General features: G+C 41.4%; 1 protein-coding gene across 2 annotated transcripts; it reads right to left on the bottom strand.

Moving 5' to 3' along the window:
• Positions 1-589: 589 nt before the first annotated feature.
• ZNF286A (zinc finger protein 286A) lies at positions 590-18,901 on the bottom strand. Of its 2 annotated transcripts, XM_045778216.2 has the most exons (7): positions 18,809-18,901; positions 18,174-18,411; positions 16,918-17,006; positions 13,472-13,586; positions 12,198-12,290; positions 3,640-4,894; positions 590-2,739 (listed from the first exon to the last, which is right to left on the bottom strand). In XM_045778216.2, exons 2-6 carry the CDS (start codon positions 18,208-18,210, stop codon positions 3,663-3,665), a joined length of 1,566 nt encoding a protein of 521 aa, XP_045634172.2. In that variant the 5' UTR covers positions 18,211-18,411; positions 18,809-18,901; the 3' UTR covers positions 590-2,739; positions 3,640-3,662. The 2 variants fall into 2 exon arrangements, with proteins under 2 accessions (XP_045634172.2, XP_045634171.2); XM_045778215.2 differs by having other exon boundaries at positions 590-4,894.
• Positions 18,902-20,568: the final 1,667 nt, after the last annotated feature.

The following is a 20,568-nucleotide window of genomic DNA, read 5'->3' as shown; positions in this document are numbered from 1 at the left end:
AGCAGGGACAAAGAGCTTCCAACTTGAGTCTTGTTGTGATATTAAAAAGTGAAAACTCATCTAGGAAGATAAAGTTATTAGAAACTTTTAATAGACAGTTGAACTAGTCAGTTGCTGACTAATTTGAATACTGTTTGGTGTTCTTATACAGTACTATTGTTTTAATACTTTGGGTGATGTAATATTGTCCTCCCAAAAGCCAGATGTAATTTAAAACTTACACTGTATCAGTCTACCTGATCCCTTCTAGTTGTAATGGTACTTTTTATAGTAGTCCCTGCTAAATGAGTGGTGCCTTTTTCCCCCATTACCTCCTCTTAAGTGAGTGGCGCCTGCACTTGGCCTGAGGACTCAACACCATTCGGTAGAAACAGCCTTCTTCTACTCTTTAAACTTCTTGCAGAGACATGGGCTGTGGAGGGAATTCCCCAAACCACGTCTTCAGAAGTTGAGAAGCCCAGACGAACAATTCAAAATGTGACTGGTTTCCGGAATGGTATGGAGATAGTTTATGGTTGGTCTATCTTTGCCTCTTAAACTATGCTTAAATTAGGAAACTTCAGAAGCGATTTACAGAAGTTTCTGAGAATAAATAGATAAACAACATCTTTATTGACATTGGACCAATAAGAGCAGTCAAATTTAGTTAGTTTATAGGTAACCAAAAACATTTGAAAAGCAGAACATTAAAACTTCCAAGATTCACGTTGGAGTACAAATACAGTCATATTGAACATCAAACATAAACAGAACAAATACTGAAATGTCAAGGGCCAGATTTCCCAGTAGAACTAACTCAGAGCAAGTCTCTTAACACTACTTAAACTGCAATTATTACAAACTTGAGTCTCTGAAACTATCAGAGAGTTCCTGGTTAAATGGTACTTAGAAGAGAATAAAGTAGATTCCCCAAGGTCTAAAGGAGGCTGTGTAGGGAGCAGCACCAGATGGAAGCAAGAGCAGGAGAAGGCCCTTCTCTATGATGCACTAGAAAGTAGGATGGTGACAGTTCTTGATCAGTAAACAAAAGGTGTGGAAGACACATTCATTCTTAAGTAATTTCTACCTCACTGATGCTTAGCCACTTACTGCAGACTGAGTTTATATCTCCCCAAATTTATCTTGAAACATAATCCCCAGAGTGATGGTACTAGGAGATGGGGCCTTTGGAAGGTGAATAGGTCATGGGGGCAGAACTCTCAGGAATAGGGTTAGTTGCCCTTACAGAAGAGGCCCGAGCCCCGTTACCCTTTCACCATGCAAAGACATAATAAAAAGATGGTGGTCTCTGAACCAGAAAATAGGCCCTCACCAGACACTGAACCTGGTGGGGCCTTGATCTTGGGACTCCTGTCTCCAGAACTGCCAGCATGTTGTTTCTAAAACCACTCAGTCTGTGGTGAGTTTTTTTGTTCTAACAGCCCAAATGGACTGACGTTTCCTTAAAATCCAGATGTATGTATATATTTACAAACATATACATATAGAGGCTGTTTAATTTGTGAGCCAGGTCTTTTACATGCATTGTCTTATTTAATCCTCACAACCTTACCAGAGAGGTAAGTTTTATTTCCATCTTACAGATGAAGACCCTGAGACCTAGAGACAGCAAGTAGTAAGGTCACATAAAAGCTAAGCGGAGGTGGAGGAGTTCAAACTTGGCTCTGAAAAGCCCAATGGGTCTTACTCTGTGAGTCAAAGTTTGATCCCCAAATGATGAATTTATTTTCACTCAAGTGTTTGTTCCACAGAGAAATACCAAGTTATTTTAGGCTTTGGGGGGAACTTACAGTCTCTACCACAACCACTCAACTCTGACATTGCAGCACGAACACATGTAAATGAACGAGTGTGGTCGAGATCCAGCTAAACATTTAGAGACGTAGGCAGAAGGCCGGACTTGGTTGTGGGTCCAGGTCATAACCTGTCAGTTCCTACTTCTGAACATGAATACTGAGTATTAAGGTGAAGAGAGCTGAGCGCCTTTTCCCTTACCCTCTTCCTGTGTCAGCCTCCTACCCTGACTCTCAGACCCTGAGCCCTCCCACCCACCTCCACCCCCGATGTGTTTTTGGTTCTTTCCAAACCTCTTCCCACTCCTTTCAGCTGCATTTCCTATCGTTTTCTTTAATTTCCATCACGGCTGGATTTAACCCATTCATCCTTAATGATCTTGCTCTAAACTCTATTCCTCTAGTTCTCCTTAATAATACAACTAAGGTTTACAGAGAAGGAATTATGAAAAATAACAGAGATAATGTGGAGAAGGCAAGAGCATGGACTGGTTGTTGAATGTTCATGAAGGATAGAATTTAGGAGAAGTCAGAAAACTGTAACTATTTTCCTTCTATCTTTTCTATACTCTTCTTTTCATACAATAGAGTAACAATAAAAACTGACATCTGTATAGTGTTTTCCTAAATATTTATGTGAACTTTTGCTTCTGCGATCCCAATCCCACCACTGGTTTTTGGTCACCCATGTAACTTCTGTGGTTTCATGCCCCTTCTATCTTCTTTAGGGCTCTGGGATATAGCCCAACAAACATATAGGCAGAACAATAAAAACAACAAAAAATGTGGGTAGACATGAAAGCCAGAGAAATGGCAACCTCTTCTTCATGGAGGGAAGCTGCTATCCTCCAGTGAGTCACTGTCCTGTGAACTACTTTCCATATTTGACAGGAAGGTGTGTCCTGGTGTCTCAGAGTTGTTTCAGTTCTCCTTCTTGACTGGGACCCTAAATATAATAACACATTGAACTCATCAATTTTTCAGGCCCTCAACATCCTAGGGGCTTTTTCTCAAAGTGACAGAATAACTGTCAATGAATGAGTTGGAAATGAAATATCCCTAACTCTTTGATTATAGAAAAACCAAGGACTCATTCAATGCCACGGATAAGAAAAGAGGCATTTGACTGAAAACTGCAGTTAAGATTTTGAACCACACTTAACTTCAGAGAAATTCCAAGGAAGTAGAAAATGAAATCTACAGAGCAAAGGGTAAACAAGGACCTAAACTTATGACCAGCATAATCCAAGTGAACATAACTTAGAATCTGCAATACATTCTATTTATGTTCGTCAAATTAGACAGGAGCCTTTGGGCGAGGGAATCCAAAGCATATGTCAACTCTTAACCTTTACATTTTATAGCTAATGTAAAAGAAGTAACCCTCCCTGGAAAAATGACACCTGTACATCTGGAGATCTACTTTGGCTCCAAAGAGGAACAACTCTGTCTTCCTGATGATAAAGATAGGAGTCCACTACCTACGTTTACAAATAAGAATTTCCTTAAGGAGCGAGAAGCTATAACAAGGCTTTCATGTGACAGAGGGAGGAACCACATTTCACAATGATTATACTGCTATCCACGCCCAAGGATTTCTTGAATTTCCATCAAAGGGTATTTGGCAGTGGTGGTGGGTAGGGGGTGGGGATCAAAATTTGAGATCCCTGGCCAGAAGCTTTCATGATGATCAAATCAACAGATATAAGGAACATTCTATCTATGGCTCAAAACTACATGTGATGCAAGTAAAAGCAGACGCATACAGAATTGGTCCTCAAGCAGCATTTTACAGGTGTTCCACCTAAACACTCAGGTATTTAACACAGTGATAAAGCCAACTTACTTTTCTTCACATTCAGTAATTTTTCAGAGTCGCTCTTCAGTATGAATTCTTTGATGTCTGATGAGGGATGAACTGCACTTAAAGCTTTTCCCACATTCATCACATCTGTAGGGCTTCTCTCCAGTATGAGTTCTCTGGTGTTGAATAAGAGCTGATGAATGAATGAAGGCTTTTCCACATTCATTACATTTGTATGGTTTCTTTCCAATATGAATTCTTTGATGTTTAGCGAAATTTGAGCTCCGGCTGAAGGTTTTCCCACATTCGTTACATTCGTAGGGTTTCTCTCCAGTATGAATTCTCTGATGCTGAACAAGATGTGTGCTCTGACTAAAGGTTTTTCCACATTCGCTACATTCATATGGCTTTTCTCCAGTATGAACTCTCTGATGTTTAGTCAGGGATGAGCAATGGCTGAAGGCTTTCCCACATTCCTGACATTTATAGGGTTTCTCTCCAGTATGAGTTCTTTGATGTTTAATGAGAGCCGATGAATGAATGAAAGCTTTATCACATTCATTACATGCATAAGGCTTCACTCCAGTATGAATCAGCTGATGCTGCACAAGATGTGTACTTCGATTAAAACCTTTTCCACATTCATTGCATTCATACGGTCTCTCTCCAATGTGAATTCGCTGATGTATCGCAAGGGATGAGCTTTCTGTGAAGGCTTTCTTGCACTCACTGCATTCAAAGAGAATTCGAGTATGAGTTCTCTGATGTTTAGTTAAATTAGCTCTGTGGCTAAAAGATTTTCCACACTCGCTGCAGCTATAGGGCTTCTCTCCAGTATGGACTCTCTGGTGTCGAATAAGCACTGAATGGTAAGTGAAGAGTTCCCCGCAATCGTTACACTTATGAGGTTTTTTCTCTTTACAGGTTCTTTGCTTTTTCATTAAGTTTGATTTCTGTTTCAACCTTTTTTCAAGTGTATGGAAGGCATAGGATCCTTTGGGAACTCTGGCTTGAGTGAGAAGAACAGACTTCTGACTAAAGTTTTTCCAATATACATCATGCTCGTGAGCTCTTTCTTCAGCGAGTGAATTCACGTGGGTGAACATTTCTCTCAAGTGCCTCTCCTCATTTCCTTGCTGATTCTCTAACCAATTTTCACATTCAAGAGCTGTTTCCAGATTGGAGTCATAGACACTATTCCTTGTCAGTCTGTCTATTATTGCAGCCTGGCATGATTCGTCTTTGGAAATATCTTGCACTGAAGTTGAATCTTTGCCCTCAGGTTTAGTCTCCAGGTCTGAAAGAAATTGGAAATGCAAATTTCCTTTGTTTTCCGTGCTCAATAAAAGACCGTTCTGTAACAGCTAATCAAGATGAAAAGCATGCTTCGGAGGAGTAAGTGGATTTGACTTTTTAAGATGACTTGCAAAGAGAAGCAAATGGAAGGAAACAAATGCACAATAATATATGTGGAGAAAATGAGTAGACCTTATCCAGGATAGTCAAAAGGGGGAAAAGATGACCAGAAATACAGAAGGAGAGGTGCAGATGAGGCAGTGTATCACTGGATGAGCAAGAATGAGCACATAGATCAGAAGAGGGAAGAAACAAATTCTTATTGAATACCTACTGCAGTAATAAATATGCAGTTATCACTTTAGTGTAGAGGACATTATGATTTCTAGGTTTCCAGGCACCCAATCCTACTCATGTCCAAATATGCATTCCATTTCCAGTTTAATCTTCCCTAACAATGTTTTTATAATACATCTCTGATCAGAAATCTCCTATGATCTCCCACAGATATAATGGCAAATACATGAGATATTTTATGTACACACGGCTACTTATTGTAACACCTACGGCGATAGCGAAACACTGGTAACATCTCAACATCGATTATAGAGACCTGTTTAAATACACTATGATGTAGACATAAAATGGAGTACTATGCAACTTTTTAAAACGTCAGAAAGATCTCATATATAGATATGAAGTTATCTCCAGGATACATTAAATAATTTTTTTCAAACACCAGCAAGCTGCAAATAAGTGTGTATAGTTTGCTCCTCTTTATGTAGAAAAAATGGGGGAGGGAGATACATATGTATGTACATATTTGGTTATATTAGAAAAAACCAAGGACGGACAAGTGAAATACTAATAAAAATGGTTGCCTACAGGGAAAGTATCAGAATAGAGGAAAGAGGACAGGCAGGGATGGAAGCCAGAGCTCTCTAAATATATCTAATATATTAGAATTTTTACGTCTAATATAAAAATACTTTATAAAGCCACAGTATTTTAAAGAGAGTGGTGGGTCAAAGGAATAGACAGTTCACTGAAACAGAACAGGAACTTCAGAAAGTTGAGCATTACAATTAATACAAACGTGATATTTTAGTCAACAAAGGATCGTTTGTTTTCCAACAAATGGTGCTATGACAACTGATTACACATTTAGAAGAAAATTAAGTCAGATCTGTCCCTCATTCTATACAGCCAAATGAATTCTATTCCTTCACCAAGCAACCCTTCTATCCCTTTATTCAAGTTATCCACTGAATATCTACCCCATGCTAGGCTCTGTGTTAGGCACTGGGGAAAGACGCACGCATACGAGGGGAGAGAGAATTTGGTCTAACATTCGCAAGTGTATATAAAAATGCACCTGTAGTGATTAAGTACTGAGGAATAAAAGGCAAATGACACTATGAAAAAATGTAAGAGGGGAAATCTAGGGAGATGAGGGGAGACTTCTCTGAGGAAGTAAATCACGGGGCTGAAATGAAAGTGGGGTTGGAGTTCAGGTGAGTGTCGCAGGTAATCGGTACAAAAGTACAGAGGTGAGCGTTCCAGGGAGAGGGAATGGTATGAACCAAAGCGCCACAGTGAGAGGGACATACAAGGAAAGCACAGTGGTTGAGAGCATGGACTCTGGAATCAGAATGCATGAAGATAATCCCAGCTCTGCCACTTACATGACCTGGGCAAATTATTTAACCTCTCTATTTCAGTTTCCTTATGCATAAGATGGGCAGTAACAGTACATATTTCATGAGGAATAATGACAACACCCACCTTAATAAGCATGAAAGGAATATAAACCACTAAAAACTCTGACACAGCCTAAGTGCTAGTAATTTGATGTAAGGCTGGTACAGGGACATAGGTAGAAAACTCAAAGTATGGTCCATAAACCCCTGGGAAGCCAGAAGTTCAAAACTATTATCAATATAATGTTTAGATATTATTTGTCTCTTTCACTGTCTTGTCATTTGCACTGTTACAAAAGTAATCAGGGTAAAACTGCTTCTGACTTAGCACAAATCAGGACAAGGACAACAAATTTACTAGCAGCTGTAGCCTTCCCTGCCATGTACTATCAGTTAAGAAAAAAAGGAGCCAGTTTCACTTAAAAATGTCTTAGGAAACAGTAAACACTATTGATTTTACTAAATTTCAAGCCTTGAGTATATGCCTTTTTAAAATTCTGAACTGATGAAATAGGAAATAGTTCATAAAGCAATTCTGTTCATATCAAAGTATGCTGGTTGTCCTGAAGAAAACCACTTGTGGGATCATTTGAGCTGTGAGCTCGACTAGCCACTTTTTTCACGGACCACAATTTTTACTTGGGAGAGTGACAGACAAAATACGTTACTCAAGTTGAGTATTTGACAGATATTTTCTCAAAAATGAACAAAATTGGGGCACCTGGGTGGCTCAGTCATTAAGCATCTGCCTTCGGCTCAGGACGTGATCCCAGAGTCCTGGGATCGAGCCCCACATCGGGCTCCCTGCTCTGCTGGGAGCCTTTTTCTTCCTCTCCCACTCCCCCTGCTTATGTTCCCTCTCTTGCTGGCTATCTCTCTGTCAAATAAATAAATAAAATCTTTAAAAAAATATGAACAAAATGAGCTTGTCACTTCAAGGGAAACTATCAATAGTATTCAATAAAATTTCAGCTTTTGGGCAGAAATTAGAATTTTGGAAAACCTATATCAGCTCTTGAGAGCTTGGTAGCTTCTTAGTCCTTAAAGACTTTTCTGATAAGGTCAGTGGTGATAGCAAAAGTTGTGATTTACAAAATACTGCATAATGTAACGTGTCAATACTCAGAAGGTCTGTGTAACTCACTGAACCAGTATTTTCCAAAAGATCAATAGATTTTAACAAAAGAGTATAAAAAATTCATGGATCTGGTCCCAGGTGCCACATTATATATGATCTTTAAGAAAGTAACACTTGCCCAGGGGCACCTGGGTGATTCAGCTGGTTAAACGTTGATTTCGGCTCAGGTCACGATCTCAGGGTCCCGGGATTGAGCCCCATGTTGGGCTCTGCACTCAGTGGGGAGTCTGCTTGAGGATTCTCTTCCTCTGCCCCTGCCCCTGCTCACAGGCACACATGCATGCTCTCTCTCAAATAATTAAATAAATCTTAAAAAAAAAAAAAGAAACGAAACTAACACTTATCCAGTTTTGGTGTAGTTATCACAATAGCCACACTTACCTGAAACAGCTATAAAATACTTCTCCCTTTTCCAACTATATATTGGTGTGAGGCTCGATTTCCTTCACACAAGTCAACCAAAACAACATATCACAACAAACTGCATTCAGAAACAGGAGTGAGAAAATAGATTTGCAAAAACGTAAAACAATGAATTCTTGTCGAAATTTTTTTTGCAGCCAATAGGTGTTTTTATAAAATTTATATTATTTGTGTTAACATGTAATGAGTTTTGTTATTTTTTAATGAATTATTTAATAGTTTAAAATTTTTTTCAATTTTCATTTCTAATACAGTAAGTATTGGTAAATATAACCCAAACATAAAATTTAAGTGTACTTAAAAAAAAAAAAAAAGCTCTTTAGGGTCCTCAGTGATTTTAAACTTGGTCCTTTGATGCCAAAGTACTTAAGAACCACTAGTTAGAGTACAAAAACAGAGGAAGAGTAGGTATGAGATTAGGTTGTAATAATGAGTAAAAGCCAGATTTTATGACTGTGTAGGACTGAAGGATTTTGGCTGCTACCCTAAAAGCAATGGGAAGACATTGGAATGTTTTAAGCAAAAGGACAACACCATCAGATTTGTACTTTGAAAATATCACTCTCGCTGTGATATAAAGACTGGTGTAAATCTATGGGGACAAAGGGAGACTCGAGATTATCACAGTGGTCCAGGCAAACAAGAGAGAGACGGAGGGATGTTAACAATGAAAAAATATTTACAGAATGGTTGGATAAATGCAAAGTTGAAATGGATAAAGGAGAGACGGAAGTGTAAAAACTGTTCATAGATTTCTGGCTTGTGCAATTTGATAAGATGGTGAGTGTCATTAAGACACTAAGTGGAAAAGGATCCTAGTGAGAGGATGGAGAATTTGGGCCTATATCAGGCACTCAGTTTTATTGGTTTTTTTTTAGAGAGAACGCACATGAGTGGCAGGGGGCAGAGAGGGAGAGGAGGAATCCTAAGCAGGCTCTACACTGGGCTGGATCTCACAACCATGAGATCATGACCTGAGCAGAAATCAAGAGTTGTAGGTTTAACCAACAGCCACCTAGTTGTCCCTAGGCCATCAGTTGTAAGCATGCTGTATTGAGAAGACTTGAACATAAGCACATGGAGACATCAAATACTAACACAAAGGTTTAGAACAGGAGGCCGAAGGAGAGATCTGGGCTGGAAACACAAATTGGGGATTCGCCTAGATAGAGCTGATAATTTGGTTATGGGAGAAAGCAGAGGCTGCAAACAGGTGACCAGTGGGACAAACGTGACCCTCAGATATGTTTTGTTTGGCCCACACTGTTTACGCAAATTTTTGAGATTAGTGACAACATTTAAAAAAGGGGAGATTTCACACGTAAATTCAAATTTGGGGTTTCTCTTGGAGGAAAAAAAAAAGAGAGAAGCATATTGCATGACAACAACCAACTGGAGCAAAGACTGGCAACTACAGCTCGCCGCTGTTTTTCTAGATAAAGTTTTATTGGAACACAACCATACCCATTCAGTTTTGAACTGTCTGTAACTGCTCTCCACGCTACCATGGCAGACTGAGGGCTTGCAGCGGACTGCATGTCTCCCAAGATAAATTATTCACTATAGAGCCCTTCACATAAGAAAATTTGCCAGCTCCTGAGCTAGAGGTAATGGAGTAATGGCTACTCCTTTCAGTTGAGGTGTGTGTTCTCCCAGTTTATCAGTCCCACCCTGCTTACCCTGCTTGCTTCACTCAGGTATGTTACCTGCTGTCCCATGTAGACACTCAAGTTTATGATTCCAAGTATACAGAAGGACGAGAGATTAAAACCAAGCCTGGAGCAATTCAAACATTCAACTGTTCAGAAAAGAAAGCTAAAGAAGATACAACGAGAGAAGAGGTGATTCCAAATGATTAAAGGACAAATATAATAGAAGAGAACAGAAGCAAATATTTTTTCATCTTGGAGGGAGAACTTTCAAAGCACTCATCAAAAATCAGAAAACTTAGAAGATTGCAATGGATTAAATTTGTACATTAAAAGGCACAGCAAAGCCGAACAGCAGAAACTAGAAAAAATGTCTCACAAGGAATAAATGCCTAATGTATGATGAGTTCTAGAACATTCAGAAAATGGCAATATCTCCCACATAAGAAGGGAGAAGGGTGGTGAATAGGCAAGTCACAAAAACTGACAGGCCTGCAAGGGGAAACAGACCTACATATAATCATGGGGGAAGATTTTAAAACTCAGTATTCCAAAGAACAAGAAGGTTTTTAAAAGCAGAATATTAAAGCAAGATTTCCTTTTAGGGAAATACATACTATAAAGTATAATAATTCAAACAATGTGTCACTGCAGCACAGATAGACAAGTAAACCAGAGGGCCTAGAAACAGACCGATATATATATGGGACCAGAATTTACCAGAATTCGTGTTACAGATCTGTGATAAAACATAGATTTTTTTCAATAAAGGATGCTGGACTATCAGCTTTAAGCATGGGAAAAAGATAAAAGTAGTTCCTTGGGGCGCCTGGGTGGCACAGCGGTTGAGCGTCTGCCTTCGGCTCAGGGCGTGATCCCAGTGAAGTTTAAAAAAACTGGATTACAAAATAAAAAGTGTAACGTAACACTATACGCACGTAATTGTTTCTTGACATGTGTATATGTGTATGTGTGTACACACACACACACGCACACACATTAGAATGATTCACCCCAACTAGTTATTTCTAGGGAGAAAGCAAATAAAAGGACTTTAAATCTGTAACATTTTCTTCTTTTTTTTTTTAAGAAACTTTCTTTTTTTTTTTTTTTACGATTTTATTTATTTATTTATTTTAGAGAGAGTGGGAGCAGAAGTGGGGATGGGGCAGAGGGGGAAGGAGAGAATCTCAAGCAGACTTCCCGCTGAGCACAGAGCCCGACGTGGGGCTCAATCTCGCGACCCTGAGATCATGACCTGAACCGAAATCAAGAGTTGGATACTTAATCAACTGTGCCACCCAGGCGCCTCATGGTTAGCATTTTTTTTTTTAAAGATTTTATTTATTTATTCGACAGAGATAGAGACAGCCAGCGAGAGAGGGAACACAAGCAGGGGGAGTGGGAGAGGAAGAAGCAGACTCATAGTGGAAGAGCCTGATGTGGGGCTCGATCCTACAACGCCGGGATCACGCCCTGAGCCGAAGGCAGACACCCAACCGCTGTGCCACCCAGGCGCCCCTCATGGTTAGCATTTTTTAACAATATGTTTTAATTAAAGTATGTACATTGTTTTTTTTTAGACATGATGGTATTATACACTTAGCAGGCTACAGCATCATATAAACATAATTTTTACATGCAACGGGAAACCAAAAAATTCATTTGGCTTCCTTTATTGCAACACTTGCTTCACTCTGGTGTTCTGGAACCAAACCCACACTATCTCCAAGGTATGCCTGTATGTGTTTGCCCCAAGACATGGAAAACATACATAGCGGCACTGTTCATACAGCCCCAAGCTGGAAACCTCCCCAGATGCCCATCTCCAGAGAATGGATAAACTGGTATGTTAACATAATGAAAGACTGTACAAACAAACAGAATGAACTACAATTACAAGCAATGACTGGCTGCATCTCACAGTAATGTTCAGTGAAGAAAGCCAGACGTTGGAACATAGTCTGTACGAAGTTCAAGAATAGTCAAAACTAATCTATGGTGTTAGAAGTTAGGACAAGGTCACCCTCGGAAGGAATGAAGTGACGAGAGTACTTCTAGGCTGGTAAGGTTGCTTCTTCATCTGGGCACCAGTTACAGGAATGTGTTCCTTTGTGAAAATTCACAGAACTGTGCGGTTAAGATGTTTTTAGTTTATATTGCCAAACAGAGAAAGAAACAAAGGCAAAAGAAGCAAAATATTACCATATGTTTGATTCTGACAGTGAATGCATATGTGTTACTTTTTTATTACTTAAAATGCTCTATCATTTAAAATAAGACGTTTAAAAAAATAAAAGCACATAGGCATTTCTAATATTCTTTCTTAAGCACTGAAAAGCGCTCCCTTTTCACCGTCCTAGGGGGCTATTATTTCTCATGTATCTGACTCACCCGGATAGCTGCTTTTGGGGGCTTTTCTCTCAAGCATCAGTGGTTCTTTTCCGTTCTCCAAATTGTAGTTCTCAGGTCTGGAAACTGGAAGCCCTGCTCGTTTAAAAAAGAAAGAACAACAAAAAGAAACAGGACTTAAGTATTTGTGATGGGTACAAAGCATAGACCCAACTCTGTGATCGACAAGGACAGGATGTTACAGCAAGATCAGGAATGAGGGAGGATGGGCCTCTGAATGCAGCTTAAAATATCTGCGGCAAGAGTCAGGGTCTGGTAAGGAGCTTATATGCATTGGAAAAGGCAAGTGTTTTTGCCTGTCAAAAAGAAGAGAACTTTTCAGGGAGCCTGGCAGGCTCAGTCCACAGAGCATGTGACCCTTGATCTCAGGGTCGTGAGTTCAAGCCTCACGTTGGGCATAGAGCTTACTTTAAAAAAGAGAGAGAGAGAAGAGAATTTCTCTTTGTTTCTCTACTGAGGAAGTTCCAGGGAGACACTGCAGGTGAGTCCTTGGCTTCGGGAAGAAATGGAGAAAGTGGGACCTCCGTGGCAGCACCAAAAAGGTGTGACTGGTGACTAGAGTTTTTGTCTTCTAATAGTTTTTCCCCTTCTTCCTTCTTCAGTTACCAGAACCCACTTTCTCAGGGAATTCATTACACAAGCACAAAATTAATTTAAGGCAAAAAGCATTCAACTGGAAAATGATGGCAACAAATTAAGGGTCCAGATCTAACTTATAACGTTCATGTGTAAATATCACTGGGAAGAGTTATCATAGTTTCTTCCACCGCCACGTGAACACATACATGTGCACGTGTGCATATGCACACCCCCCAGAGAGGTGACCACACTGGCTAGAGAGTACTCTCTCTAACTGGAAGAACCATGTAACCTCAGAGCTGCCAATGGCCGTCTTTGCCACATGGGGAAATCCTAAGAATAAAGCTAATACAGGGCAAAGCCAAGCCACGTGTTTAAAAAAATAAATAAAGGAAATTTCTGTCAATACACATGATTCCCTGAATCAAGATTTTTTTATCCCCTTTAAGCAGTGTGAATTAGGTTTCTGTCATTCGAATCCAAAGAATTTTGATACGAAACAAGCACAAACATTTCACCAAGAACTAGGGCAGGAACAGATTTTCTCTGGGCCCAAAGGGATCAATACTTTATGATTTCTGAATGTAAAAGGGAGCTTCGTTAAGCTACTTCATTTCAATAATGTAGTGATGTCCCCAGACGCAGATTCCAGAGTCACGGTGAGAAACCATCCTTACAAAGCGAGACCAGGTTCCTATAGTTCTCCAGCATGACCTCCCTTTGTGTAGGATCCAGCTTCCCCCACTCCTCTGGGGTAAAGTCCATGGCCACGTCCTTGAATGTCACTGATGCCTAAGACACAAACATACTTTGGTTCACCATCTCTCACTCGACAGATTCAATTTCACCCCCCAGTTTCTGCTGGCCCTAGACTAGATGCAGGACGAGAAATGATTGTGGTAAACGACGAGCATTTGAATGTATTCAGATTTGGAATACTCTATGTGAAGTCACTAGGTATCAATTATGTGCCAGGCACGCTGTGCTGGATCCAGTATGAGAGCCAAAAGAAGACAGACTATGGTTTCTCTGTTGAGACTGTCATCTTTCTGGGGAACAAAGAGTTAAAACATGAACCAACGGGTCAACAATGCAATTTGGCGAAGTAAACAAAATTTGGGCAGAGGAAAAAGGCATGCCTGAGTCATTCTCTTTGTGAGTCCCCAGTAAAAACTTAAAGAATCAATCTAGCCAAAAAGAAGATGATTTGAAATATGGAACTTGGAAATGAAGAAGTCATGCAATGAAAAGATTGGCAGCGAGCGCCAAATCCAGTCAAACACGGGATTCAAGGCAAAAAGCATTAAACGGGGGGGGGGGGGGGTGCCTGGGTGGCACAGCGGTTAAGCGTCTGCCTTAGGCTCAGGGCGTGATCCTGGCGTTGTGGGATCGAGCCCCACATCAGGCTCCTCCGCTATGAGCCTGCTTCTTCCTCTCCCACTCCCCCTGCTTGTGTTCCCTCTCTCGCTGGCTGTCTCTATCTCTGTCAAATAAATAAATAAAATCTTTAAAAAAAAAAAAAAAAAGCATTAAACGGGAACCTAACAGGAACAAATTAACTGAAGGTACAGATATAACTTATAAATGTTCCTGTGTAACCATCATAGGACCAAGTTTATATAACAAATTTCTTCGGGAAATCAAAATATATAAAAGCTGTAATAAATTATAATAAGTGAGGTAAATATTAACTTTTGGAGACTCTGAATGGAGAGTATACAAAAAATCTTTTTACTATTTACAACATTTATTTAAGTCTAAAATTACTTCAAAATAAAGTTTCCAAAGTGGAAATAATCTGAGATTTAAATAACAAGAACAAAACAAGCCAAGAATTATCCTTGGAAAATAAAATAAAATCTAAAAATCATTAAGGAGCCACTAAGTAGACAAGATATTATGAGGAAAAAATGACCTTGATCCTATAATCTACATATCTATAGCTAAAATGACACTCAATACGCATCAATTTGCAAACCATGAAAACAAAAAACCAGAACAAAAAATGCAAACAATGGCACAAAAAGAAAATAAAAAAGAATAAAGAAAGCATAATAAACAAATTATAAAAATCATGTGGCAAGAAAAATTTGAAACATAAAAGTAATTCATGTGAATTAGTTCATTTACCTTACAAAAACTTTTTTTTTTAAAAAAAAACCCCACATCCTATCTACAGAAAGGACACTCAAACGAAAATCCCAAAGTTGGGGATGAGAGGGAAGTGGAAAGAGATACACACCAAACTGTTATGCTCAGTAGGGAGAGGGGGAGGGCTGAATTTGGGGGAGCAAGTAATATTGTCTTTTTATTTATATATGTCTGTGCTGTTCACCTGGTAACAGTGAGCGAGAATTAACACTTTAATATTTTTAGAAATCTATTAAGTTAAAAATAAAAAAAAAATAGCTCAGGCAAATTCTAGTAAGAAAAGTAGTTGTTAGCATCAAACAAAATCTAATGCAAGGCAAAAGACAGGTTTTTTTTTTTTTATTTCCATAAAAGGTTTAATCCACCTTGAAGCTGGAACAGTCTTGAATCCATTACCAAATGCTGAAATGTATAAAGCATCCACCCTTCCTGTTACCTACACCCCGATTCTCCTCTGGCCACTATGCCTGGCTACTGTTAGTATAGTTCAGGTTATACTGATTCCATCCCTGACTCATGGGTGGGGTGTGTGCTTGGATGAATGTGTGCAGGTATATTTCCGACATCTAACCAATTAACTAGAGAATTACAATTTTATTTGGCCAATAGTGGTGCCAGAACGTACCTAATACCCGCTCAAGAGTTCATTCCAGGACTTGGGCTAGAAAGACTAGGAGAGAAGATGTCTTTTTTTCTCTGGTCTTCAACACAGGAAGATGTAAGCCTAAATTTGTTGGGAACAGGCACTAGGAAAAAAAGCCTGTTTGAGAGCAAAACCCAGTGGTGGGGGGGACCTCAATGAAATGGAGAGAATACGTGCTAATAATATTACTGTTTGGGTTCTATTTCTAGCCACACCTGGATTTTTCAGTTATGTTACTCAATAACTTTTTGCTTAAGCCAGTCTGAATTTTCATGAGCTGCAACTTAAAACTTCTTGACTGATAAGTCTTCAATACTCATGTACGGCAGTTGAGAAACCAACAGAAATAAGCAAGTAAATAAGGATCCCGAGAAGGGGCGCCTGGCTGGCTTGCTCGGGAGAGCATATGACTCTTGATCTTGGGGTCGTGAGTTCGAGCCCCATGTTGGGTGTGGAGATTGCTTAAATAAATTAAAAAACTTGAAAAAATTAAAAAAAAAAAAAAAAAAGGATCCTGAGAAGTCACTTCTCAAACAGTACCAATATGTAATGTCTACTTTCTACACTCTGGATTATAGTAGCAGAAAGAAAGGCTAACGGAGGAATGGCACACACATCATGGAGAGCTCTTTTCTCCTACCCAACTTCTTTCCATAAAAACTTACAAATATACAAAAAAATTGGGAGACTAACACACTGTGCACCCATACAGTACAACCACCACTCAAAGTCAACGAGTCTTGATATATTCTCTTGGGGAGGGGGGACTGGAAAGCAAGCTGCAGATGTAACACTTCACCTCTAAAACACTTCAGTGTTCATCATCTTGGAGGGCCGAATTCTAACTCTTTAAATTAAACCTTCCACAGACTTTCCCTTTCTAGCACTTCCTTGAACTATCTGAATACTTGTTTTCATAATTCGCTTCAGCATTTAAGGTACTTTTTAAAAATTTCTATTTAACAGTCATATGTATGTTGTTTCCCCTAGACAGACATGTATTTTAATAGGTACATACCACATTTTCTTTTAAAATAGTTTCCTATGTCATTCAAGCACAGAAATAAGCATAAAAGTTCAAAGAAGGGCGATGCTTTCTACATGCCTATTGATAATGACAACAGATACTAGGTGGAGAAGTTACTATGAGTACGGAGAAGACATTTTCTACTGAGTCCATTAGATACCCAAGCAGTCTCTTAGAACTGGAACTCAGCTCTCTATACTGGCTCTAGCGGACAAAGAAACTCCACATCAAAGACAAGGGAGTGCATCTGTACTCCGAGAAATAGGGGGTATTTTTAATAATCAGTAGACACTCACACTCACCTGGGATCTGGCTGTGAGGCGCAGAGCTGCCACTTCTCCCTCTTCCGTGCTCTGCTCTTGCGAAAAGGGAGAATCCTGGGAAGACAGAGCTAAGGGCAAGAAAGCAGTAATGACGGGGCCTACATCCATCTTGTGACTCAGATTTACAAGTCTAAAATTCCCTCCACCATACTAATGGTGTTCCCTACAAACACTGTAACAGAAGGGAGCCCCAAACAACCCAGGATCCCGGGATCGCGGAGAAATGCCCAGAAGTGTTGCTACTCAGGACTCAAATTCACTCGTTTGCTATAATTCTAACACATGCTGGAAAGATGGACTCTCTGATTTAGAAATAAAACCTAGTCAGTTTTCTCCCTGAGCTTAATGTCCATACCAGACAAACAGGCTCAATAGGTTTCAAAAATCACCATGTAAGCTTATTTAAAACGAAGACTGCTATATCCCACCTCCAAATAATTATCATTAGTTGAGTCTATGGTGCAATCTAGAAATCTAACAGGCGCTCAGGAAGGGTAATTCGATGTAGGAGGTCATAGGCCAAACTTCAACCAAGACTGCTCTAGTAAACTGAAAGTCAGTCACTGACTTCTAGGCCCGTTTTCACCTATATAACAAAAGATGATTTGCTTTTTGGGGCGCCTGGCTGGCTCAGTCGGTTAATCCGTCTGCCTTCAGCTCGGGTCATGACCTGAGGGTCCCGGGACGGAGCCCCGCCTGGCCTGGGGTTCCCTGCTCAGCGGGAAGCGTGCTTCTCCCTCTTCCTCTGCCTCTCTCTCCGCTCATGCTCTCTCTCTAAAATAAATTTTAAAAATCTTTTAAAAAATGATTTGCTTATTGAAATCACATGGTAATCTTGCTAAGTGGCATAAAACGTGTGGAAAATATTTTTGCCAACCAAAAAGCTAAATTCCCAGACCCATGATTGAAGCTAGGATGGCAGAATCATCTGGGAGGAAGAACGTGGGAGAAAAAGTAATCGAGGCTCTGCTCACGCCTTAGAAGCTAACCTTCCGCTCGGATTTTGAGGGTGGCTTTGAAGGGTCCATTGTGCAACCAGGTGGAGAAGCGAGAGGGGTGGATCCCATACCAAGCCCTTCGTGCACTCTCCAAGAGCCCATCGGTCCCCCAGACAAAGGAGCCGGACAGCACTCTCCGCCAAGAGCCACCTCCTGCGACGCAACTGATTTCCCTTCAGGAGGAAAGAATTTCGCCCTTCCACAACACAAGTTCAGCAACACTTGAGCAACTCTTACCTCTCTTCTCCGGCATGTCGGCCAAGTCGGTCTCCATGATCACCACCTGCTCCCCGTTCTGAATATTCCGATCTCCGCCCCAGTTCAGACTTCTCCCGGCAGCACAGTGAGAAGCCCCCTCGGCCTCGGCGTCCTCCTTCCTGCCTTTCCTCCGGGGGCTCTGCTGGAAGGCTCCGATCAGGGCGGGTCGGGTTTCTTCCTCACTCTCGAGCCTGGCTCGGTCCTACGAGGCCGGAACCTGGAAACCCAGGGACAGCATCCCTGAGGCTGGGTGCCAGGTGCCTGTCCCTGCCGCCTGCAGCTGTCCCTGGGGGCACCGAGCGGCTGCAAGGGACCAGCCAGGTACCAAGCGCGCAGACAAATCCTGCCGCGCTCCGGGCTCTCCCCGAAGCCCCGCGACGGCCCCGCGCCCCGCCCCTCGCGCACCCGCCGGCACCGCGCTCGCACCCGCGTCTCGGGGAGGCGGTAGCCGCCGGAGGGATTCGGGCCGGAGCGCAAAGGGATGGGGTTCATGGTCCGCCCTCGAGGTCCCTTCCACAAACGCCTACTCCAGCCCCGACTCGGCACGAACTGATGCCCCAGGGGCCACCACCCAGGCTGAGCGGAGAAGAGCGCCATGGGAACATCCAACTCACCTCCCATCCCAGGCCTGACAAAGGCTACGAACTTCTTGGGCCAGCTCGGAGTCGCGCATGCGTCAGAAAGAGCGGGGCAAGGCTGGCAGGCCTCAGCCAGCCCCGGAACTACCAATCCCAGAAGCCCCTGGGAGCTGCCAGACTCCGCTTCTCTGCAGGTGGGAGCACACGTGGCGCGGTTGGGAGAATCGATGGAGCTGTGGTCTCCTTCCCTCTCGCGAGAGTATCGGGCCGCATCGCTGGTGTCGGATTCACCCAGGAGAGAGCGCGAACGCCCGAGAGACTGAGCAGAGTTGGTATCGGTACCCGAGCTTTGTCTGCTCGTGGGACTGCAGCGCAGTGCTTAGGGCCCTACTGCTGAGGAGTTCAACCCTAATGACAAACTCTAAGCTATATTAGAGTATATGGCTTTTCCCATATTTTTGTCCTCCCCAAACTCATCCTTTGCCTTTAAGCAACGTGAAAGGTGTAGTTTTGGAGAACAGCAGGTTGTCTACCCAAGGCGATGTTCGTGCATTCATAAGACTGCTTTGTGATACTGAAAATTAACTTGTGTGAAATAGATGAGTTGAAAAGACTCAGTCAGTTTAAACAAATTGGAGCAGCAGATTCTTTGCAGCCGTAAAAAGTTATTCAAATTTATCAAAAGAGGTTGTTTGTTCAATGGACCGTGGTTCGTCTCTAATACTGCTCTTCCACTAACCTACCCACCCCAAACTCCAAAACATCTAAGCTGCTCTTCCTCTTCTCAGTGAATGGTTTTCACTGTCCACAAACCCATCTGCAAAAGCCGGACCCAGAAAATCCTCAACTCTTCCTTTTCACTATTTTTCTCCAAGTTCCTATTCATTATATTTTTAAACAACTCTCCAATTTGACCATCGCTATTCTCACTGGCATTACCTTATTTCTGGCCACCACCATTTCACTAGGATTACACTCAGTCTCCTGAGTGATTTCCGTGACTCCAGTTTTCTCTCCCACTGGTCCACTCTCCACACTTCCTGGCTAGTGATCATTCTAGAGCAAGAATATAATGTGATTTTACTGCTTACAACTTTTGAAATGGTTTTCAAAACCTTTGGGGAAAGATGGTTTTTAGTCCCCATGAGAAGACACCCCTTCTCTGGCTCCCATTATCTAATGTGGCTCTCACCTTTGTGTAATTCCCTCTTCTTGTGTAATCCCCTCTTCTTGAGTGTGAGTAGGACCTGTGACTCACTGTTAAACAATTGAACACACCAAAGGTGACAAGTCTAATGCTTCTTGGTTGGAGACTCCTTGCTGGCTTTGATGAAGCAGGGGTTGATGTTGGGGGGACTCACGTGACAAGGAACTGTGGTTGGACTTCAGCCAATAGCTAGTAAGAACCTAAACCCTATCAACAACCTCGTGGTGCTTGGAAGTGAATCATTTCTGGTAGAGTCTTCACATGAGAACCCAGTCCTGGCTGACACCTTAATAGCTGGCTGCAGAGGACCCAGTTAGGCTGTGCTCAGACCTCACCCACAGATACGGTGTGATAGTAAATGTATGCTGTTTCGAGCTACTAAGTATATAGTAATATTGCTATGCAAAGAAATATTACTAATACAGCATCCTAAGGTAAATGGCTAGCTCCTTTCCCAAAACCCAACCTGAATATCCTTTGGAAGGAGGGAGGTTATTGAATTTGAGAAACTATTGAAAAACTGATTGGAAGCCCTCTGGAAGATAGATGGCTACAGTTGGTCCTAGGGGTGTGTGTGTGTGTGTGTGTG

This window comes from Ursus americanus, chromosome 14 (genome assembly GCF_024610735.1).
Source record: "Ursus americanus isolate L20-20 chromosome 14, mUrsAme1.1.p, whole genome shotgun sequence".
NCBI lineage: Eukaryota > Metazoa > Chordata > Mammalia > Carnivora > Ursidae > Ursus > Ursus americanus.
This window is presented reverse-complemented; position numbering and strand designations above follow the sequence as displayed.

What these genes read in the sequence shown, in the direction of transcription:
- ZNF286A (XM_045778215.2), bottom strand. Translation starts at nt 18,210, where the DNA reads ATGGAGACCGACTTGGCCGACATGCCGGAGAAGAGAG. An exon ending in TAGGAACCTGGTCTCGCTTT is followed by an intron (nt 12,291 to 13,471) that starts GTAAGGATGGTT and finishes TTAAACGAGCAG; the next exon opens with GGCTTCCAGTTTCCAGACCT. An exon ending in CCCCAAAAGCAGCTATCCGG is followed by an intron (nt 4,895 to 12,197) that starts GTGAGTCAGATA and finishes AATTTCTTTCAG; the next exon opens with ACCTGGAGACTAAACCTGAG.